The following is a 24,974-nucleotide window of genomic DNA, read 5'->3' as shown; positions in this document are numbered from 1 at the left end:
CAAACCCGTGCTCTTTCCACTGAGCCGTGCCGTTTCCCTATGGGAACTGTTCGATAAATACGATTGATTTCAATGTTTAGTAATATATAAATTCACTTTAATACTGTGTTTCTCCAAAACGCTTTTACATCACATCATAGGAGATACATACTCTGAAAGAGTATATTTCATCGAGATTGACTCAAATATATCACTTTGCTATATTACAAATACAAAATAAGGAGTTGCTTTAAATCAAGTTGTAATATTGGAAGAACAGAGATCATAAGGTAGGAGGTAGCGTGGCCTAGTGACTACAGCATTGTGGCTCGGTGGAAAGAGCCCCGGCTTGGGAGTCAGAGGTCATGGGTTCGAATCCAAGCTCTGTTACTTGTCAGCTGTGTGACGGTGGGCAAGTCACTTCACTTCTCTGTGCCTCAGTTTCCTCATCTGTAAAATGGGGATTAAGACTGTGAGCCTCACGTGGGACAACCTGATTACCCTGTATCTACCCCAGAGCTTAGAACAGTGCTCTGCACATAGTAAGTGCTTAACAAATACCGATGTTATTATTAGAGCATGGGTCAGGGAGTCCAAAGGACTTGGGTTCTAATCCACCATTTCAAGTGGTCTGCTTTATGACTTTGGGCAAGTCGCTTCACTGTGCCTCAGTTACCATATCTGTAAAATGGGAACAGAAACTGAGAGCCCCATGTGGGACATGGACTGGGTCTACCCCAGTGTTCAGTACGGTGCCTGGCAAATGATAAAAGTGCTTAACCATTACTGTGGGGAAAAAAAAGCTCATCAAATTACTTAAGGAGCCTCCTACCTTTCTTCTCTAGAAGAGCTTGCATTTTCTCCAAAGAGAAGCAGGGCAAGGCCTTCATCCACTGAAGCAATCCTTGCCAAAATGTCACCTATATAAATTAGTGCCGTTTCAGAACACTTCGGAGCAGCCTGTGTATGAAATTACAAAAGAAACATCTTTATTTTCATTTCTATTTTATAAAGATGACCCATTGACGTTCAATTGGGGTGGGGTGGTGACGGCTATTACATTTTGAAAAGACTTGGGATTTGACAGAGACAAATCCCTATGATACTTTTCAGTAATTTGGACACAGCATTTCAGGAAAATCATCAAATCTTCAAAGTTAGTTCAGTGAACTTCCTTTAATCTATGAATGGACCCTAAGGATTTAAGATTGAGGCTTTTCCAAACAACAAGAAATTGGTGCCTGAACTGTATCCAATCTATCTTGTATCTACCCCAGCACTCAGAACAATACATAGTAAGCACTTAACAAATACCATTTTACCACATATATACATATATATATTCTGTCAATGTCCTTGCTCTGAGGCCCATATAATAAGGATAAATTTTCAGTCTTCCAGAAGACTGATCTAGAATATTTGGGGGGTAGGTTTTTTGTTGTTCTTCCTCGCAAAAAGTCAACTAATCAATTCTGGGCTGAGTATGCATCTGTCGACAGTAGCCAAATCCAATTACATTTGGAGGTTCAAACTTTTCTCGAACTATCCTCCAAAGCTTAATTAGTTTGGAAAATCAGCTTTCCATTTCAATGCAAACTGAGGGAATAAACCATTTTAGCTTGCATAGAATAAACATGTTCAATAATACCCAGTAATCACCTTCGCCATAATACGATGTTTAAGAAGATAAACACATGCAGGATCAAAACAAACGTAACTATAGGAGGTTTTAAAGGAGATTCCATCCTAGCCAAGGTTGGGTTTTTGTTTGAATTGGAAATTCAAGTTTCTTTCAGTAGAATTAACTGATTCCTGGTAAAAAGGGAAAATCTAACCATTATGACAATAAGGTCATTCTACTCTTTAAAGCAAGCATCAACAGGAAAAATGACTGTCACACAAACGATTGTCAATTAAACTGAAATGAATTCATGTTCCTCTAGGGCTATGAGCTCATTTTGAGCAAGGAATGTGTCTGTTGCTACATTGTACTCTTCCAAGTGTTTAGTACAGTGCTTTGCACACAGTAGGTGTTCAATAAATATGACTGAATGAATGAATGAGTGAATGCACCTGTATATACAGCATTGTTTTATTTAAATTGAAATACACTCCAAAATTTAGACTTAGAAGATCAAAGGTCCAAAAATATAAGGGCTTCACAAGGAGAAAAACACCAACTATAGTCATCCTTGTAAAATTGAATTGATAATCCCATAAATTAGTAATTTACATAGTTAAACCTAGTGCAACAAAGTTCAAATGCTTTCAAAAAATCTATTCACCTTTCAAGTCAGAGTTCCGTTCTCAGTGCCTTTTCCTGGCAATTTCCAGAAATGAAGGCCCCAAGCACAATGGAAACAATGTCCAAAACAAAAGTAAAAGGGCAAAAAATATTTTTTTCAAAGGGTAAAATGCAGCCAAAGAATAAGGAGAAAGGAAAAGAATACATTTCCCCCTCAGCTGACCCTTACTGAGCAGCGTGGCTCAGTGGAAAGAGCATGGGCTTAGGAGTCAGAGATCATGGGTTCTAGTCCCAGCTCCGCCACCTGTCAGATGTGTGACTTTGGGCAAGTCACTTCACTTCTCAGTGCCTCAGTTACCTCATCTGTAAAATGGGGATTAAGATTGTGAGCCTCACGAGGGACAACCTGATGACCCTGTATCTACCCCGGCTGTTACTCGGCACATAGTAAGCGCTTAACAAATGCCAACGTTATTATTATTCATTCATTCATTCAACAGTATTTATTGAGTGCTTACTATGTGCAAAGCACTGTACTAAGCGCTTGGAATGTACAATTCAGCAACAGATAGAGACAATCCTTGCCCACTGACGAGCTCACAGTCTAAGCAGGGGAGAGAGACAGACAAAAACAATAGCAATACATGTACATCTCATTAACAAAATAAATAGGGTAATAAAAATATATACAAATGAGCAGATGAGCACAGTGCTGAGGGGAGGGGGAGGAGCAGAGGGAAAGGGGAGGGAGGGGGCTTAGCTGAGGGGAGGTGAATTGGGGGCGGAGAGGCAGCAGAGGGAAAAGGGGAAGCTCAGTCTGGGAAGGCCCCTTGGAGGAGGTGAGCTCTCAATAGGGCTTTGAAGAGGGGAAGAGAGTGAGTGTGGCGGAGGTGAGGAGGGAGGGCGTTCCGGGACGGCGGGAGGACGTGGGCCAGGGGTCGACGGCGGGATAGGCGAGAACGGGGGACGGTGAGGAGGCGGGCGGCAGATTATTATCTACCGCATGCAGACTACTGTCTGAGTTTTTGAGAGGCTAAAATGGTTAGGAGACATTCTCTTTGCCCTCAGGGAACTTCAAATCTAATGGGAGAGAAAGGGCTTAAAATGATTTGTAGACAGGAAGAGAAAGAAAAAAATTAGTATTTAGATGAGTACTTAAGTACTAGAGAAAGCAGGTATGAACAGAAGTGCTTGTGAGCCCAAAAGTGCACAGTTGGTAAAAGGTCCCAAGGAGGTAGCTGTTTTATTTTAGAGCATGTGTTGAGCAATTACTATGTTCCAGGCATTGTGCTAAGCGCTGCGGCAGATATAAAATAAATCCGGTTAGGCACCGTCCCACCCCAACATGGGGAGCAGAGTCCACTTTGGGGGAAGGAGGATTCGATCCCCATTTTAACTGAGGCACAGAGAAGTTAAATCATACAGCAGATAAGTGCCAGAGCTGGGATTAGAACCCAGGTCCTTCTGACTGCCAGGCCTGCGCTCTTTCCAAATAACTTGGAAAGAAAAGGAATTAATCAAAGAAGGTGTCCTGAAGGGGAAAGGATTTCAAAGGGTTTTGAAGACAGGAAAAGCCGGGTCGCTAAAGGACGTGAGCAAGGAAGGGGGGTGGAAAAGATGGGAAGTGACGAGAAGATGAGTAGCGGGAAAAGAGAGTGGATATTTAAGGAGAGAGCTGATGGAGTGCCTTAAAGCCAACAGACAGGAGAGGAATGAGTAACTATTAAAAACGTTTTGAGGGGAGAGAAGATATGTGGAGAAAGACATTTTAGAAAAACAATCTGGGCAGCAGGGAAGTATGGACTGGGGAGGGGACGAGATTGGAGGCAGGGAGACCAAAAAAAAGGAGGCCGATGCAAAACTCAAGCTGTGATACGACTAGTGCCTGGACCAGCATGGTGGCCATTTAAAGGGAGAGGAAGGGATGGATCCTGGAAATGTGGTGGAATAACTAACAGGATTTAGCACAAAATGAAAAAAAAATTGTAATCCTTTTCAGTCATCAGTGTACTGCAGTGGAACTTTCCAGTTTCTACAATATTATCATGAATTCTAAGAATGCTTCGGTTCTCATTCAGACTCATTTTTAATTTAATCGGTAAACATATTTTTTGCACTAATGATGTTTTCTATTTTTCTGAACTCTTTTTAGAGCTCTTAAGGCCATCAATTGTTGTCCGGAAAAAGCATCGAATTCTGAATCCAGTTGTGTCCAATACATGAAAAAGTAATTGTCAACACTGCTGATTTGCAGAATAAGCAGATGTAGCATATGTACACTTGGGGAAAAAAACAGCTTCAGCAAATTAAAAAAAAAAGATTGGGAACCGTTATTCGATTCATTAGACTGGAAAGCCAAATAACTTTCAATAAAAAAAGCTTTCCTAAGCCTTGACAAAGCATCGGTAAACAAACGACTCACTGGGGGGAAAAAAAAACCAGCATACCTTTGCGATGCTTTATACTGTTTTTATGCCATATTGTCCAAACTAATGAATCAGCTTCCCGCATAAATATGTACCTTTCACCATGAAAGATTGGTCCACAAATATTTCACAGCTTTATAGAAATGGGTAAAATGACATAAATCTTCCAGTATATAAAGCTAAAGAAAAAAAAGCCCAGTTGTCCATCAAGCAAACAATACTGACCTTTGTTGCTGCCATCAAATTCTTAATAGGCTGGAGCAGGGCATCAACCACTGTGCTCTTATAGACACACTCGGTCGCGCATTCTTTCTGGTCGCACAGTATGAGGAGCACTTCGGTCACCAGGCTAGCAGGAGAGTAGTCGTCTGGCCAACACAAATAGCATGATTTCAGATGCTGAAAGACTGATGCCTCACGCTTCAGCTACAGAAAAATCGAAACTTTCAACCGAGCTCGACGGTATATAATAATCCAAGTAGCCAGAGCGTGAGGTTACAACATTCCAACATAAAATATCTGCATTCGCAGTAGACGACCTAAAGCACCAAATTAAAGCCGGAAATTTATAGCTAGGAAAGAACCCAAACGAACGAACGCGAAACCCGCATCCCTGAACCTAATTGCGCAGAGATCGGCCCCGTCAGTCCTCTTCCCCCGTTGAATTAAATATCCCTCTTCCAAGTTTAGGTTGCGGGAAGAGCTACCTCTCCTCAAGGGGAGCTTTCCTCCCCACAAATCTGGCTCTCCCATCGCCCTACTGAGAAAATGGGTAAGGGAGGCTGAAGAACAAAAAGTGAGCTTCCATCGGCCTGTCGACTAGTGGCCCCGAAGGTGGGGGACAGCCAGATCACAAATTGGGGCGAAGAAAATATAATAATAACTGTGGTATTTGCTAAGCGCTTATTGCGTGCCAAGCACTGTTCTAAGCTCTGGTGCAGATAAAAGATAATCGTGATGAACACATTTCCTGTCCCACATGTTTTAATCCCCATTTTACAGATGACGTAACTGAGGTCCAGAGAAGTACCTTGCCCAAGGTCACGAGCAGACACGTGATGCAGCCGGGATTAGAACCCAGGTCCTTCTGACTCCCAGGCCCGTGCTCCATCCATTAGGCCACCTTGCTTCACTTGCTTGGGGGCCATATAACTAATGGTCCCCAATCAAGAAGTCACCTAAAGACTTATCTGTCCACTAAGGATCCTCGATAACCAATGCTAAGTAAACAGTGAGCCGCTACAGTGTCCAGAGCACTGTACCAGGCATTTGGGAGCAGAAAATAAAAGTAGAAGACAGGATCTCTGCCTTTGAGGAACCTAAGATCTAATGGGTGGAGACGGCCAAACAACAGAAACACACGTGGAGGTGGAGTCTCCCATCATAAGCAACCAATGAGCCACGGTCCAGGCACGAGGATCTCAAGACGGCAAAATTGGGCAAGTCTGTCTCTTGTCCCATCCTTTCACGTTCTCAGTGGGGGAGCGTGAGCATAAGTGACAGACAGAAGGACGTTTTCAGACTCGGAAGCCTTTGTTTCATCAGGTCGAGTGTGCTGGCTGGGTTGCAGTAGATGGACCCCAGACTGAGTCCTCCCTTTCCCTCTGCTCCTCCTCCCCTCCCCATCGCTCCTACTCCCTCCCTCTGCTCTACTCCCTTCCCCTCCCAACAGCACTTGTATATATTTGTACATATTGTTCTATTTATTTTATTAATGATGTGCATTTATGGTATTGACGCCTGCCTACTTGTTTCGTTTTGTTGTCTGTCTCCCCCTTTCAGACTGTGAGTCAGTTGTTGGGTAGGGATTGTCTCTGTTGCCGAACTGTACTTTCCAAGCGCTTAGTACAGTGCTCTGCACACAGTAAGCGCTCAATAAATATTATTGAATGAATGAATGAATGATCCACGAGGTGAGGTAGGAGGCGGAGAGCTGATTGAACGCCTAAAAGTTGATGGAATGGAATTTCTGTTTGCTGCAGAGGTGGATGGGCAGAGGTTTCTGAGGAGTGGGGTTTTTAATACGGTGCTCTGACCAGGGGAAGCACTCGATAAATATCACTGCGTGATTTGATTGTGCGCCAAATGTTTTTTAGAAGAATGAGCGGTGTTAAGTATGGACTGGAATGGGAAGGGAGAAAGGAGGCTGTTGCGGTAATGGAGAAGGGATGTGATAAGTGCTTGGACCGGCGCGGTTGTAGTTTGGATGGCGAAGAAGAGGCGGATTCTAGAGATGATGCGGAGGAAGAATCAACAGGATTTGGTGACAGGAAGGCCCCAGGAACCAGATTCCCAAACAGGACAATAGCCCGAGTCAAGATATCATCAAGATTACACAGTGGAAAGAACGCCAGTGGAAAATATGAAAAGCAGCTTGGCCTAATGGAAAGAGCACAGGCCAGAGAGTCAGAGGACCTGGTTTCTAAAACCGGCTCTGTCGGTTTTCATTCATTCATTCAATCGCATTTATTGAGCGCTTATTACGTGCAGAGCACTGGACTACGTGTTGGGGAGAGCACAATACAACTATAAGCAGACACAGTCTCCAATTTATAACCTCAGGCAAGTCACTGAATTTCTCCGTGTCTCATCATCAGTGATATTGATTAAGCACTTATTATGTGCAGAGCACAATGCAACAGAGTGGGCAGACTCGTTTCCTGCCTCAGTTTCCTCATCTGTAAAATGGAGACTCAATACCTGCCCTCCCTCCTACTTGGACTCCAAGCCCAAATGGGATAAACTATGTCCTGATTATCTTGTACCTACTCCAATGCTTAGTACAATGCTTGGCACATAGTAAGTGTTTAACAAATGCCACAATTATTAGAAGATACAAAAACTAAGCTTTAAAAGCCACTCACAATTTACTTGGTCACCTAGGCCCACTAAAAATCTGCTTGGGGGGAATGGTTAGAAAAGGTTTGTGATTTAAGAAAACCCCTAGGGCAGGCTATCCTTTTACTCTTGGTATTGTTCAAGCAGAGAGAAATACCTTACTTTGTGGAACTTTATCTTGATGATGCTGTCTTGTTTTTGTTTTGTTCTGTTTTGCTTTGCTGTCCGTCTCCCCCGTTTAGACTGTGAGCCCGTCATTGGGCAGGGACTGTCTCTATCTGTTGCCGAATTGTACATTCCAAGCACTCAGTACAGTGCTCTACACATAGTAAGTGCTCAATAAATACTACTGAATGAATGAACTCTTCTTCTGGCCAGCTTCCAGGAAATAAGCAGACAGAAATTAAGTTCAGAATAGCGCACCAGACAAACTGAGGGCTTTATTTTTTTCCCAAGTGTCCTCTGAGGGAAATTCTGTCCTGCTCAGAGGTGGGTGGAACACTCTCACTATTGATGGAGAAGATGAACTCTTCCCAGAATTCCCTCAGTAGCTTCTGGTATTAATACAGTGCCTGGCACATAATAAGTGCTTTACAAATACCATAATAATAATAAATTAAGGCCTTTTGCTCCCTGAATTCTATGGCTCCTCTGTATTCTATAGCTCCTGCCAGCCTTTTCTCCAAGCCTGCTGGAAAGATTTTCAAGCCCCCAATTTCGACTGAGACCTTATCGCCTAAGATGGGTGTGGCAAGCTGTAAAATGAACTTAAGAGTTTGAGGTACCAAATCCATTTAGGATCAAAGTAATCACAGACGGTCCTAGGAGTCAGTTGGCAGGGCAACCATGTCAGTAGCCGCTGAAATCCTTGCTGCTCACATGCGGCGGCCATTTTCAGGCTCCCCGCTGAGCCTGTCCAGCATGTGAGATGCCCTAGGATGTCTTAGTGGATGGAGCAAGGGCCTGGGAGTGAGAAGGACCTGGGACTTATCTGCTCTGTGACCTTGGGCAAGTCACTTCACATCCTCTGGGCCTCACTGACCTCATCTATAAAATGGGGATTAAGATTATGAGCTCTATGTGGGACAGGGACTGTGTCCACCCTGATCAACTTGCTTCCACTCCAGTGCTCAGTGCTTGGCATATAGAAAATGCTTAACAAGTATCATTATTATTATTATTATTGTTATTATCATTAAGATTTCAGTTAGAAGCCTCCACCACTGATGGCATAGCCCCCGTGGGCATTCTCCTTCTGACTCTCACCCCTGCACTACTGTGTAAAGACAGACATTTCGCATACATAAAGACATGCTTGTCACTGAAGAATGTGAAGAGAAACTGAACGTATTTTACATATTCAACATCCAAGCTTCCATACTTGAATGAGGAAAGTTCGGTTCTTTTGCTTTTTGCAATTATCACCCAACCTCCCTCCTACCACTCCTCTCCAAGCTTCTTGAACGAGGTGTCTATACCTGCCGTCTCCACCTCCTCTCCTCCAATTCCCCTCTTGACCCCTTCCAATCTGGCTTCTGCCCCCTTCACTCCACAGAAGTTGCCCTCTCAAAGGTCAACGATGATCTCCTTGCCAAATCCACCAGCCTCTACCCCATCCTAAGCGTTCCCGACCTCTGAGCTGTCGTTAACCAAGCCCTTTCTTTTCCTGGAAACATTAACCAACCTCACCTTCACTGACACTTTCCTCTCCTGGTTCTCCTCTTATCTCTCTGGCCACTCATTTTCAGGCTCTTTCATGAACTCCTCCTCTTCCTCCAACCATTAACTGTGGGAATCCCTCAAAACTCCCTCGGTTCTGGGTCCCCTTTTATTCTCCATCTACCCCTACTCCCTTGGAAAACTCATTCACTCTTTTTCTCATCTCCCACTCTCTTCTGCGCCAACCTGACTTGCTCCCTTTCCTCTTCCCCCTTCCCAGCACCAAAGCACTTATGTCCATAGCCATAATTTATTTATTTGTATCGACGTCTTCCCCCCACCCCCATCCCCGCCCCCGACTGTAAGCTTGTTGTGGGCAGGGAATGTGACTGTTTAATTGTTGTATTGTGCTCTTCCAAGTGCTTGGTACAGTGTTCTGCACGCAGTAAGCATTCAATAAATACGATGGAATGAACGAACGCACTACCATCTCTATGAGGTTAATTCCCAAATCGACATCACCAGCACTAATCTCTCTCTCTCTCTGCAGTTTCACATTGCTTCCTGCCTTCGGGAACATCTCTACTTTGGATGTCCTGCTGACACCTCAAACAAAACATGTCCAAAAAGGAACTCCTTAACCTCCCACCCAAACCCTCCTCTCCCAGCGATTTTCCAATCACTGTAGACAGCACCGCCATCCTCCCTGTCTCACAAGCCCGTAACCTTGGCATTATAATAATAATAATAATAATGTTGGTATTTGTTAAGCGCTTACTATGTGCCGAGCACTGTTCTAAGCGCTGGGGTAGACATAGGGGAATCAGGTTGTCCCACGTGGAGCTCACAGTCTTAATCCCCATTTTACAGATGAGGGAACTGAGGCACAGAGAAGTTAAGTGACTTGCCCACAGTCACACAGCCAACAAGTGGCAGAGCTGGGATTCGAACTCATGAGCCCTGACTCCAAAGCCCGTGCTCTTTCCACTGAGCCACGCTGCTTCTCTACCTCAACTCATCCCTCTCATTCAACCAGCATATTCAATCTGTCTCAATATCCTGTCAGTTCCACCTTCACAATGTCACTAAAATCTGCCATTTCATCTCCATCCGAACTGTTACCACTTTAATGCAAGTACTTATCCTATGATGATGGTATTATTTGTTAAGCGCTTACTATGTGCCAAGCACTGTTTTAAGCGCTGAGGTAGATACAAGGTGATCAGGTGGTCCCAAGTGAGGCTCACGGTCTTCATCCCCATTATACAGGTGAGGTAACTGAGGCCCAGAGAAGTGAAGTGACTGGCCCGAAGTCAGCTGACAAGTGGCAGAGCCAGGATTAGAACCTGCAACCTCTGACTCCCAAGCCCGGGCTCTTTCCACTAAGCCACGCTGCTTCTCTATTCTACCTTGATTATTGCATCAGTCTCCTCATTGACCTCCCTGCCCTCTGTCTCTCCCTAGCCAATCCATACTTCACTCTGCTGCCCAGATCATTTTTCTATAAAACCAGTCCGTTTTCCCACTCAAGAACCTCCAGTGGTTGCCCATCCACCTCCACATCAAACAGAAACTCCTCACCATTTCTCCAAAACATTCGATCACCTTGCCCTCTCCTACCCTTTCCTCCCCGATTTCCTAGTACAACCCAGCCCTCACACTTCACTCCTCTAATGTTAACCTCCTCACTGCGCCTCGACAGGAGGAGGACAACATCTGGGTGAGAAGATGAGGAGTCCCGTTTCGGACACGTTGTTTGTGGTGTCGGTGGGACCTCTGAGTGGAGCTGTCCTCAGAGCAGGAGGAAACGCGAGATTCCAGAGAGCGAGAGAGATCAGGGCTGGTGTCGTAGATTTGGGAATCGTCTGTGCACAGTTGGTAGTTGAAGCCACGGGAGTGGGTGAGACGGGAAGGGAAACAGGAGACGAGAATGTCAGCTGAGCCACGAACCTCTTGCCCACACCCTGCCTCTGGCCTGGAACACTTCCTCCCCACATCTGATAGACGATCACTCCTTCAGAGCCTTATTAAAAGCACATCTCCTCTATGAGATCTTCCCCAACTAAGCCCTCACTTCCTCTTCCTCCCCTCCCTTCTTTGTCTCCCCCCTTGCACTTCGAATTGCTCCCTTTTGTTCACCCCTCTGAGCCCCACAGCCCTTAAGTACATATCTGTAATGTCTTTCTCCCCTTCTAGATTTTAAGCTCACCGTGGGCAGAGAATGCATCTACCAACTCTATTATCCTGTACTCCCCCAAGCACTTGGTACAGTGCTCTGCACTGAGTAAGTGCTTAATAAATAAGACTGATTGATTGATTATGTGCAAGTTTCCCTTTCTAAAGAAAAGAAAATCTACTTTTCCTCTCGCCTCAGGAAGTCCTATGTTTCTTTGCTAGACTGCCACATCACTATGACAAAAAAGCAAAGGGAGTCGAAAGGAAAGTCAAAAAGGGAGACAAAATTAATCTTTGAGTCAATGTTCTTTTGGAGTTCCTATGGTTAACGTCTGTGAAATAAATCTAAAGCTGCCATTGCTCTTTCCTGGTGTTGGAAGTATCACAGAAGCCTGGTATGGAATTAGTCCATGTGCTGAAAATGCTCCAAGCAATTAAGCTGTCCAGCATTCACCCACTTGAGCAGTTCCCTGAATCTGGGCCAAGATGTGCTCTATGCCCAGCATTTATCTGACTGATTTAAAATTTGGCCTGGGAGTTTATTCAAGTATCCAAAATTAGGGAGTACAGAAGTCTCTCTCTACAGAGCTAAGATCTTTCAGAGACCTTAATACCGGTCAACAGGAGAGATGAATCTAGCTGAAGAATAGGATTTGTTTCCACTGCAAACGTAATTTCAAAGAAAAAATTTAAGGAGAGTGAAGGATTGGCTGAGGTCTCCAACAGAAATCCTATCGAAATGTCTTGGGAGCACTCAGAAAGTAAAGAAAATTTTGAACTGGAAAAAAACAGCATAGTGAAATTATTCACTAACCATCCAACTATCTCAGCATCATATTTTGGGGCCAAACTGATTTTTTAAAAAGAGCATCAAAATCCCCTACAAGAACTTTCTTTTAATTGAAAAGGTTAAAAAAAGAAGCTGAAAGAGGTCAAATTAAGGAAGGTATTCAATAAAGAATTAAAGACTGACTGAGCAGTAGGTGAAAAAAAGAATACAAAATACTCTAAATCCTTGAAATGTTAACATGAAGGAAGGGAGAGGAAACATTTCACTCTTTGGCTTAGGAGACAAAATTGGAAGAAATGGCATAAAACTAAGAAAAAGGACATTTAAGATGAGTAAGAGAATAATTTTTAAAACAGTGAGAACTGTAACATTAAGAATTCACATTCACCATGGAAAATAAGAGGTGGAAGCCTCATTTTGTAGAATGTTTTAAAATTTGTGATTAACAAAATCCAGGGTGGGGTGTGCTACCTTTCCATCATCATCATCGGTGGTATTTTTTGAGCACTTATTGCATGCAGACCTCTGTATTAACCACTTGGGAGAGTATAGTTCAACAAAGTGGGTGCTCACAGAGAGCTCACCATCCTCACTTTACAGAGGATGACATGGATACCTGGAAGTCATGAGACATGCTTAAGGAGAGATAGAAAACAAGCCAAAAACCAAAAAAAAGCCAGGCCTCCCAATCATCCAGGTGGGGCTGAAGAGAAGGGATCGTCCACCGGCTTGAACTAAAACGGTTTTACCTCCTTTTCCTTCCCGATTCCTCAGGATATTTTCGAACTTCAAGCGAAAGAGGTATAACTGGAGGTCAGCTCTTTTTAGACTGAACCTGGGTAGTCAACGAGTAGGGGAATGACATTCTCATTATAGCGGGTTCACAAAAAGGATTGTATTTATCAAGCAACCGATGGTATTTGAGTGCTTCCTGTGTGCAGAGCACTGTACTAAGCACTTGGGGGAGAATATAGAGTTGATAGACTCGTTCCCCGGCCACAAGGAGCTTACAGTCTGGGGGTGGGGGGAGCAACTTTAATATAAATTCTGGATAAGTACATAAGTGCTGTTGGGCTGAGGGTGGGAGAAATATCAATTGCTCAAAGGATGCAACCCATCTCAGGGTGGCACCTGGAGAGTTTCCAGTCCTCTACCAGTCTCGACTAGGGGAGGGGGAGTCAGGCAGAGGCCTGTCCGTTCCGTTCCTAGCTTGGGCAGCGGCTAGCGAGGGGCAGGCGATCGGCTACAGATCAAAACTCACCCGCGCTGGGCAGCAGCGGCACGGGAGAGAGTCGAGGGTGGAGACTCAAGTTTACCGCGTGGAAGGAGGCGATGGTAAACCACTTCCGGATTTTTACCAAGAAAACCCTCTGGATCCACTACCAGAAGGACTGCAGATGGAGGCGGGGTGTTCTGGGAGAAATGTGTCCATGGTGTCGCTTTGGGTTGGAGATGACTCAACAGCATAAGGCGAGGCAAAGGGTTCAGATCCAAGCGTGTAAGCGACACCAAAGGGAGATGGAGTCAGGGGAAAGAGGGCTTATTTAAATGGTAATCTTTCACAGCTGACGCCCACAACTAAGGTACGCGAAGGGAACTGGGTAGTATTAGAAATAGAATTTAAGGGCCTGCCGTAGAAAAGCACTGTACCGAGTGCTGGGAAGATGTAAATGCATGAGAATTAGACACAGTCCCTGGTCCTCGCTAGACTCACGGCTACATTTTCTACAAACTGGGAGCATAGTCGTAAAATGAGGCCTGGATGACTGGAGATGAAAAATGAAAACAAATTCCCTTTGATTCAGACAACTCCTAATTTGCGAGGGGCGGGGGGGAGAGGGCGGGAATTGGATGGATAACTGAAATTCACAATAAAGCCTCGGTCTCCTAGTTCGGAGTCTGTTGCAAGAGCAACTTGTTAGCAACCTGCTTAAAGTTTCATCTCTTCTCATTTCTTGGTCTGAGGTCTGGTGGTGGTTATTATGAGTGGCGAAATGTCAGGCATAGTAAAAGTCCAACAACCCACAAGCTAGAGTGCCAGCCTCAGGATGATCTAAGTTGATTCTTTACTCCATTAGATACTGAGCTCTGCTCAAGGGCAGAGATCACGCCCTGTCCTTCTGTATTGTAACCAAATGTCAAGTAGCAAGCACTATGAAAAGCAAAGAGGCTCAATTCATTCATTCAATAGTATTTATTGAGTGCTTCCTATGTGCAGAGCACTGTACTAAGCGCTTGGAACATACAGTTCGGCAACAGAGACAATCCCTGCCCAATGACGTACTGATAGTAGATGCCTGAATTTCAGATTAATGAGAAATGTTTTAAGGCATCTCATCTTGCAATACTATTTAAACAGTGTAAAAAAAACACTCACTATAAGATATTCAGTGGCTTCTTCTAAAGGCCAAAACCAATGTTCACTTTCACTCATTTATTCAATCATATTTAGTGAGCATTTACTGCGTGCAGAGCTCTGTTCTAAGCACTTGGGAGAGTACACATTCTCTGTTCACAATGGGCTTACCATCCTGGGTGGGGGGGACAGACATTAATATAGATAAATATACAGATATGTACGTAAGAAAATAGAAAAATAGAAGCGACGTAGCCCAGTGGATGGAGGACAGGCCTGGGAGTCGAAAGGAACTGGGTTCTAATCCTGACTCCACCGCATATCTGCTGCGTGACCTTGGGCAGGTCACCACTTCTCTGGGCCTCAGTGACCTCATCTGTAAAACAGGGGTTGAGACTCTGAGCCCCATGTGGGACAGGGACTGGGTCCAACCCGATTAACTTGTAACTGCCCCCAGTGTTTAGAGCAGGGTTTGGCAAACAGTAAGCACTTAACAAGCACCATAATTAATACTACTGAATATCACAAATGCCCTTGAAGAAGCCTTTTACACATTACGTATACAGATAACCGACGGAATTACCTGTGTGCTCAGCAGGTATCACCTTTGGACAACTTGGAGAACAATAGATGAGTCGCGTAAACAGTACCAGCAGGTCCGTGAGGGTGACTGAATCTAAATCGAAAAATGATCAGAAACTTGAATCACATTTTCACCGGGCCGCATTTTTTTTTTTTAAAAAAAAAAAGGAATTAACACAAGAAGCGACATCACCAGTCTCTCTACTGGTTGAAGAAAAACGTCTTTTTGCTTGTTTCAAACGGGTGAGGTGCTCCTCGATCTGGGGCTCAACTGATCTGGTTGTCCCATCTGCATTCTGCACGTTCTTGGAAATTTGAATCCTGTCTCAACTCGCTTTTCCAGAGTCCCAAGCTTTTTAGGACTGCTTGTTTGTTGATCTACGCTCCACTCTGCCACTGCAGCTGTAAGGGTTAACAGGCAGGCTGGGCCAAGTTGCCTTATATCTCAAAGCAGTAAGTTGGGGTGATGAGACACCAGGCAGTTTAGAGCAAGAAGGAGTTCCATCCCGGTCCAGTAAGTCAACCAATCAACGGTATTTTTCGAGGACTTGCTGCGTGCAGAACGCTTGTAAACGTCACTTATTCTAAATTCCGTTTTATCCAGGCCATCATTTTTACTCCTATATGCCCTTCCCAGCTCTTCCTGGCTCGAGAGTGTGGAGGGTTCAAAAACGGCACAGGGATCAAGTGTCCGCCCATTTTACCTCTCCCGACGCCAGAGACCGTGCCCATTCCAAGGGTCACTTTTAATTGGTCCAGGAGCGAATACGGAGAGAGAGGATGGATGGGATTGTCAATATCCCTATGTGCTAATTAGTCAACTCCAAAATATAGGGAGTTCTATTTATTCAGAGCTCTCCTTGGGAAGCCACACTGACTGGGGGAAATAGTACGGTCCTGGGAGTCTGGGCATGTCACTCCCCTTCTTAAACAACTCCAGTGGTTGCCTATCGACCTCCGCTCCAAACAAAAACTCCTCACTCTAGGCTTCAAGGCTCTCCATCACCTTGCCCCTTCCTACCTCTCCTCCCTTCTCTCTTTCTACCGCCCACCCCGCACGCTCCGCTCCTCCGCCGCCCACCTCCTCGCCGTCCCTCGGTCTCGCCTATCCCGCCGTCGACCCCCGGGTCACGTCCTCCCGCGGTCCTGGAACGCCCTCCCTCCTCACCTCCGCCAAACTGATTCTCTTTCCCTCTTCGAAACCTTACTTAAAAATCACCTCCTCCAAGAGGCCTTCCCAGACTGAGCTCCTCTTCCCCCTCTACTCCCTCTGCCATCCCCCCTTTACCTCTCCGCAGCTAAAGCCTCATTTTCCCCTTTTCCCTCTGCTCCTCCACCTCTCCCTTCCCATCCCCACAGCACTGTACCCGTCCGCTCAACTGTATATATTTTCGTTACCCTATTTATCTTGTTAATGAATTGTACATCGCCTTGATTCTATTTAGTTGCCATTGTTTTTACGAGATGTTCTTCCCCTTGACGCTGTTTAGTGCCATCGTTCTTGTCTGTCCGTCTCCCCCGATTAGACTGTAAGCCCGTCAAACGGCAGGGACTGTCTCTATCTGTTGCCGACTTGTTCATCCCAAGCGCTTAGTACAGTGCTCTGCACATAGTAAGCGCTCAATAAATACTATTGAATGAGTCTGAGGACCAGGGTTCTAATCCCAGCTCTGCCATTTCTCTCCTGTGTGACCTTGGGTGAGTCAATTCATTTCTCTGTGCTTCACTTCACTCAATTGTAAAATGGGGATTCAATATCTATTCTTCTTCCCATTTAAGATGGTGAGCCCCATGTGGGACCTGATTATCCTTTATCTATCCCAGCGCTTAGAAGAATACTAGCCAAATGAGAGTTGAACAAATGCAATTATTGCTATCATTATTATTCTTACCCTATTCAGAAGTGTCCGGGTATAGGAAGTGTCGGAAGGCCCATGCGGTCACTGGAGATACCACAGAGATCATTTGGCAGGGCAACCTTATTTATATATTGTCAATTGCTTATTCATTTCTATTAATGGCTGCCTCCCCGTCTAGAATGTAAGCTCGTTACGGGCAGAGGGCGTATCTGCTAATTCTGTTGTACTGTCCTCTCCCAAGTGCCTACAGCGGTGTTCTGCATACGGTAAATACATACCATTGATTGATTGACTGATTATTTGCCCATGGATTGCAGGTGGAGGGTTTTCCCCAGTGATTCTCAAGCTGGAGGTCTGAAATCTTTGAATGGTAATGCATCTTCCAAAGGGTTGTGTGTCAGTGATAGCAATAAACTATGTCCTTATGGACAAATACTTCAACCCTTCTCTTTGGCCTTTAGGTTCTACTGCAGGTGTCAACAGAAAGGAGAAATGCAAATCCTCCCTTTGATTTTAAAGTGAGGATTAAAATGAAAGACCCAAAGGCACAGGATGAAAATACTGTGACCTAAGGGAAAGAGCACGGGCCTAGGATTCAGAGGACCTGGGTTCTAATCCTGACTCCACCGCTCATCTGCTGGGTAACCTTGGGCAAGTCGTTTCACTTCTCTGGGACTCGGTCACCTCATCTGCAAATGGGGATTGAGCCTGGGAGCCCTATGTTGGACAGGGACTGAATCCAACCCGATTATCTTCTATCTTCACAAATGCTGAATACAGTGCCTCGCACATAGTAAGCACTTAACAAATGCCACAATTATTATTAGAACTTCTCTGTGCCTCAGTTCCCTCATCTGTAAAATGGGGATTCAAAACCTGCTCTCCCTCTTACTTAGGTGTGGGACTTGACTGTCTTGTATCTACCCCAGAGATTAGAACAGTGCTTGGCACGTAGAAAGCACTTAACACACGACCCAGATTTCATTTGGACAAATTTCCATGTAGTTTTAATGATGTCTTTTCCTGGTAGAAACAACCCTTATTTCATGAAAATGATCTCACTGTCATAAAACAGAACAAGGAGGGGCTCACATTGAAAATGCAAATTTGGGTATGAGAAGAGTCCCAATATTTATACTTCTTTGCAAGCATGGAGGATGTACAGGTCATCAGACGTAATTCCCATACATTTTAAAGACTGGCTGTGAGAAGAGAAACTGTGATGAACTTGAGTTAGTCTCTGATCCAATTTCCTCATGTGGGACAGTTTGTCCATTCTAAGTAGCTAATTTTGTTTGAAATTTGGGGTGACAGGATAGTCATTTTATATTGTCAATGGTAGGTCTTAGAATAAGAGCACCAAGGAAACAAGAAAAACACAAAATACCAATTGTGTTCAACTCTGCAGTTGCGATGTCTCATAGAAAACTAAATCTGAGCATAATGGCTTCTCATAATGCCTCTATCACTCCATCTGAATCAAAATGTCCTTTCATTTTTTTTGAATATGAACCGGGTCTTCCACTTTTCCTTACCTTTTCTATTTTTCAACTTTATGGGAAATAACTTTCTGCCATGGGTATAGATCAATAGTCTTCCTAAAAGGCACAGTGAGTGAACAAAATAAATGTACTGTAATTCTTGTCCCGTATAGAAAGTCTTCTGTTTATTACCTTAAAAAAAGAAAAGAAAAGAACATTGGTTTGAAAGTAGTTTTAGCATATAATACCTGTCTTCATTCCCTTTTGTACATTAAGTGGATTGGGTCTACTCTAGCAGCACAGTATAAATAAGAAATCATTTTTTTCCATTTAAATTTTTCTGTTCACTGGCATAGATTCATAAGTTACAAATCTTCTTTTTACGTACATCTTTGAGGGAAAGCAGTCATAATGAAACTTAAACTTCACTACCAGGGAAGAACACAATAAAGAACATTCCACTGAAAGTAACAGACACCATGGAGAGGTCACCTTAGCAATGGGGCTTCTAGAAGTTATTTTGCGAGATTTTCGGTGCTTATTTTTTTTTTTTTTACTACAAAATGAAAATAAACCAAATTAAAAGAAAATTAATATTTCCTTAAATCGTTTCCAACTATAATATTCTGCTGCCTGGGTTTCATGGATTCCCAAAGAGAAGGATAAAGACACTTCATCTCACTTCTTTGTGTGTACATGTGTGTTCCTTATACACATAAACACACACATGCACACACACACAAATATACACACATGTAAGGGCTCATGTGTATACACATGCATATATACATATATGTACACTACGCACACATGCATATGTGAGTATATGATCCCCGTGTGTATATACACATCTTGTGTGTCCACCCATGCACACGTACATATGTGTGCACATATGTGTGTGTGTGAATGTGCATTTCTTTGTGTGCATGTGTGTTCCTTATATACATATATAGCAAAGACCTGTGCATATACGCATGTCTATATACATACATATATACATAGATATATATTACATATTTGCATGCATGCGTGTGTATACAAAATCCATGTGTATATACATCCATATGTATAAACATAAATATATGTGTGCATATGCACATGTGTACATGCATATATGTGTGCTTATGTGTGCATGTGTACATCTGTGTATACATATATGTTTGTGTGTGTGTATATATATATATACACACATATTCCTTCCTATTAGAAAAAGATCCCACTAACAGTGAAGTTGACCTCTGAGTGTGTATGTGATTGAAAAGGTCTATGTCAGATCCACAGTCCTGGCCCCATTGGACCCCCTCAAAAAAAGGTTTTCCCTTGTTAATAATAATAATGATGATAATGTGGGTATATGTTAAGTGCTTACTATGTGCTGAACCCTGTTCTAAGTGCTGGGGTAGATACTGGGCAATGAGGTTGTCCCAGATGAGGCTCACAGTCTTAATCCCCATTTTACAGATGAGGTCACTGAAGCACCGAGAAGTTACGTGACTTGCCCAAAGTCACAAAGCTGACAGGTGGCGGAGCCGGGATTAGAACCCATGACCTCTGACTCCTAAGCCCGTGCTCTTTCCACTGAGCCACGCTGCTTCTCTACTGTATGATCATGCTTAATGGTTACAGTGCTTGTTGCCGTTCCCTCTTTGTCTCCCTTTCCATACAAAGTTTTGCTCAAAGACAGCCACTCCATTCTTAACGGCAGTGCACCACGCGGGGCTAATCTCAGAAACCGACTGCCAATTTTCAGCCGGGAGGCAACAATGTCCGAGCCTTTGTCTGTCACGTCCTTAAAAGGCGCTCTCTCCTCCTCTTTGCTTTCGGATTTCTTATCTCAGCTCTCGATACAACAACTGCTTGGGTACCTGCTTTCACCCATTCTCTACATATCCCACCCAATACCACCCAATGCAAGAAGACTGCCAGAATCTCACTGCTCATGACCTTGTCTTGCCATTTTAGACTGTGAGCCCGCGGCTGGGCAGGGATTGTCTCTATCTGTTGCCCAACTGTACGTTCCAAGCGCTTAGTACAGTGCTCTGCACACAGTAAGCGCTCAATAAATACGACTGAATGAATGAATCTGCTGCCAAGCGTGGCCCCTAAGTGTTACTAGTGGAACTGACAAGGAGCTGGATGCAGCACCTGTGTACGCTCCGGGTGTCACGGCCTAAGAGAGCGTTGAACAACACTATGGCTCTGTAGACCTTTAGTTTCATCGGGATCCTCAAACCCCGTTGCTTCCACACTCTATTAGACAGCCTTCCAAAAGATGTGTGGGTCCTGGATCCTCAAACCACGTTGCTTCCACACTCTATTAGACAGCCTTCCAAAAGATGTGTGGGTCTTCCTGCCTCTGCTTTCTATTTCCTTGTCTATCACTGCATCGTTGGTCAGTGTGCTGCCTGGGCAGCAGAATTTCGTCACCGCTTTTTTCTCCGAATTGCCATATATGAGTTTCCGGTTGCGGGTATGGCTTCCCTGGTGCAGGCTGATATGTCGCTTCAGTTTTCTTCACACATCCCACAGGTACTTCCAGACTTTGTCTGAGCTCTGACTCTAGGCCGCTAACAATTCCAGCTACCCCCGAAAGCCAGCTCCCTTAAAAAAAAGTGTTCTATCTGTCAACTCATTTCATTAACACAGAGTTCGGTTTGGGGATCTTAGCTTATTTGGGATGAATGGACTGAGCTATTCCTTCCCCTATTAACCTAGGAGGGAAACTGGAGGGCAATAAAACACCGAAAGCACAATAATGAAAACCTAATTTCATCCTGAAGTAGACTTCTCTCTCATTTAGAGGCAGCAGGATGCTTAGAGAAAGAATGTAATGGTTGCCTTCCTTGACATCCACTCTCATGATTATGGTTCCATAAGTTGGAAGATAGAGAAAAAGAAGATAAAGAAAAATCGTGACTACTGGAAACAAGTGTTTCCAAAAAGTTACTTAAAAAAGATAAAGGATTTCAAAATTGACCAGGAAGGCAAATTCAGTGAAAGGGACTGGGCCTAACCACATGTTCTGTACAAAATCAATCTTGAACTCTAAATTAAAAAGAAACAGTGGTACAGATTTTCTGTTAATGTAGCACTTAAAACGCTTGAAGTTTCAACTTAGGGTCCTACAATTGCTGCTTTGGGGAGAAATTCTTATTTTCCCATTTGACTTTTATACTTTTCCTTGTCTCTTGCTTTATGCTGTCGAGTAGTTTCCGACCCATAGCGACACCACGGACACACCTCTCCCAGAACGCCCCGCTCTCCCTCTGCTATAGTTCTGGTACTGGATCCAGAGAGTTTTTTTGGTAAAAATCCTGAAGTGATTTACCACTGCCGCCTTCCACGCAGTCAACTCGAATCTCCGCCCTCGACTCTCTCCCATGCCGCTTCTGCCCAGCACGGGTGAGTTTTGACTTGTAGCAGATTGCCTAGTAGCCACTAAAATCTATGCTGTAAGCACACTGTGGGCTGGGAATGTGCCTGTTTATTGTTATTTTGTACTTTCCCAACCGCTTAGTACAGTGAGCCGCTTAATAAATTCGATTGAATGAATGAATTAACGTGCTATATTCTGGGAAGAGGAACTAAAAGGAAACTAATTCCAATGTCCTTCTCATCCCTTTGCTGTTACCGACACCATATTTTCCTGCTTTTGGTGACCCTGACTTTTTCTTCTCTCAATCGTCCCTCATTCTATTAGTATATTTTGATTTGTATTTTTCATTTACTTTATAATCACCTTTTTAACTTATGTTTCATTCTCTTCCAATTTTCCTCCCTTAAGGAAAAAAAAATTCAATCTATCCTCTCTTAGTGGACAGAAGGGCCCTGGCTTCGCATCATCTTGGGCAAGGAAAAGAGTTTGAGTATCCCTGAATGTGGAAATCTGGCTAAAGGGGCCTTCTCACCAAGAGTTTGCTCAGTGAGGAGAAAAAATTATATTGCCCTTTAGTTAAGCCTGTATTTACCATAACAGTAATAATAATAATGGCATTTGTTAAGCGCTTATTCTGTGCCAGGGACCTGTACTAAGCACTGGGATGGATACAAGCAAATTGGGTTGCTTGTGTCCCATGTGGGGCTCACAGTCTCGATCTCCATTTTACAGATGAGGTAACTGAGGCCCAGAGAAGCGAAGAGACTTGCCCGAGGTCACACAGCAAACAAGTGACAGAGCTGAGATTAGAAGCCGTGACCTTCTCACTCCCCGGCCCGTGCTCTATCCACTACGTCATGCTGCTTCCCATTCGCTTTAGAGAAGCATGGCCCGGTGGGAAGAGCACGGGCGTCACGCTATCTGGTTTCTAATCTCGTCTCCGTCACTAACTTGTGTGGCCTGGTGCCGTAGTTTCCTCATCTGTAAAATGGGGGTTCAGTATCTACTCTCCTGAGGGCTCAGTACAATGCTTGGCACATGGGAAGGGCTTAACAGATGCCACAACCACTATTCTTAGGAGTCCAGCTGCCAGAGGAGAGAAACTGGAGAATCCCATCGAGGCAGCATGGCACGGTGGAGAGGGCACGGGCCTGGGAGTCAGAGGGCCACGGGTTCTAATCCCGGCTCCGCCACTCGTCTGCTGAGTGGCCTTGGGCAAATCGCTTCACTTCTCTGGGCCTCAGTTACCCCATCTGCAAAATGGGGATTGAGACTGTGAGCCCCACGTGGGACAGGAACTGTGTCCAACTCCATTTGCTTGTATCCACCCACTCCTTAGAACGGTGCCTGGCACAGAGTAGGAGCTTGACAAATACCATCGTTATTATTATTCTTATTATTGGGGTGAGGAGGGAAGCCCAGCTGAGGGAAGGAAGAAAGGAAATAGTGAGGAACAGCAACTCCAAAACTGTAATCTGCAACCCAAATAATAACGATCTTGCCCTAACGTTTAGCGTTCGTTCATTCAGTCATATTTATTGAGCGCTTAATGTGTGCAAAGCCCTGTACTAAGTGCTTGGGAGAGTTCGATAATAATAATAATGTTGGTATTTTTAAGCGCTCACTATGTGCAGAGCACTGTTCTAAGCGCTGGGGGAGATACAGGGCGATCAGGTTGTCCCACGTGGGGCTCACAGTCTTAATCCCCATTTTACAGATGAGGGAACTGAAGCACAGAGAAGTGAAGTGGCTTGCCCACAGTCACACAGCTGACAAGTGGTGGAGCCGGAATTCGAACCCTCGACCTCTGACTCCCAAGCCCGGGCTCTTTCCACTGACCCACGCTGCTTCTCTAATATAACAATAAACAGACCCAGTCCTGCCCACCATGAGCTCACAGTCTAGAGGGGGAGAATTCTGCCCTGCTACGGTCACACACCCACTGTTCACGTTAATTGGCATCTAAAACGTAAGCGGTCGCTTTTTCGGGAAGGTGTGTTTTCTACGGGTTTACAAGCAATGACCAGCCTCCCAATTAAAAACTATGAACGAACCACACTGCTGCTGAAGCCTCAGGGTTTCGTCAGATCGCATGACCTCACACGAGTCAGAGTACTGGATGCACTGCTGAACCGAAGATGTAATCTGGAAAAAAATAAAATAAAATAACGAGGAATTTCGGTAACGTCCGGGGAAGGGAACGCAGCGCCCCAAGCCCTGTGCTGACAGACACTGTTTGCGCCTAAAAGACAGCGAGCCAGGACAACGCACCGTTTTAATAAACCTACGAATCACGGCCTGCCATATTAAAGGCGTATTCCTTCGGAGTACCGATGCTCCCTGACTGCACACCGACGCGATCCCTATGACCCTCACATGCCAGAAGCAGTCAACTGTGAGCTGGACTCTGGCCAACTGTCCAAAATAAAAGCTGGAACTTTAAATTACCCCTTGAACACCAAGAACTAAATAAGCAGCCTGGCCTAGTGGAAAGATCACAGGCCTGGGAGTCCAAGGATCTGGGTTCATTCATTCAATCGTATTTATTGAGCGCTTACTATGTACAGAGCACTGTAGTAAGCGCTTGGAATGGACAATTCGGCAACAGATAGAGACGATCCCTGCCCGGTGACGGGCTCACAGCCTGATCGGGGGAGACGGACAGACAAAAACACTAGCAATAAATAGAATCAAGGGGATGTACACCTCATTAACAAAATAAATAGGGTAATAAAAATATATACAAATGAGCACAGTGCTGAGGGGAGGGGAAGGGAGAGGTTCTAACTCTGGCTCCGCCACTTGGCTGCGTGACTTTGGGCCAATCACTTAACATCTCTGTGCCTTAGTTACCTCAGCTATAAAATGGGGGTTAAAAGTGTGAGCCTCATGTGGGACAGGGACAATGTTCAACCCGATTAGCTTGTATCCACCCCAGTGCTTAGCAGACCGCCTGGCATGTATTAAGCTCTTAAAAAAAATGCCATTTATGAAGTTAAAATCGAACTAGAACCCAGCACAGAGCAAGGTCAGGCTGCTGGCACCACGGATAATGGTCCTGGGCCAGGGTTTGGTGGAATTTGGACTCCTCTTTGCCCCTCCTTTTTAGGGCATTTCGGATGTCACCGGGGGCCACGGCAGTCCATCAAGAGCAGCAAAGGTGCTACCGTACAAGCACAACTCAGCAACATGGCCTAATGGCTACGGC

At 44.5% G+C, this 24,974-nt stretch overlaps 1 protein-coding gene across 3 annotated transcripts in view; it reads right to left on the bottom strand.

Moving 5' to 3' along the window:
* Nucleotides 1–24,974, bottom strand: part of TBC1D32 (TBC1 domain family member 32) — a 235,422-nt gene that overhangs the window by 165,732 nt on the left and 44,716 nt on the right. For all 3 annotated transcript variants that reach the window (XM_029056266.2, XM_029056257.2, XM_029056276.2), the window contains 5 exons: nt 23,821–23,911; nt 18,445–18,582; nt 15,052–15,144; nt 4,876–5,018; nt 812–939 (listed from right to left, as the gene is read on the bottom strand). In XM_029056266.2, the coding sequence (XP_028912099.1) occupies nt 812–939; nt 4,876–5,018; nt 15,052–15,144; nt 18,445–18,582; nt 23,821–23,911 (593 nt within the window). The remainder of the gene's footprint in view (nt 1–811; nt 940–4,875; nt 5,019–15,051; nt 15,145–18,444; nt 18,583–23,820; nt 23,912–24,974) is intronic.

This window comes from Ornithorhynchus anatinus, chromosome 2, assembly GCF_004115215.2.
Source record: "Ornithorhynchus anatinus isolate Pmale09 chromosome 2, mOrnAna1.pri.v4, whole genome shotgun sequence".
NCBI lineage: Eukaryota > Metazoa > Chordata > Mammalia > Monotremata > Ornithorhynchidae > Ornithorhynchus > Ornithorhynchus anatinus.
Note: the sequence above shows the minus strand (reverse complement) of the source record. Positions and strands in the feature narration are given on the sequence as shown.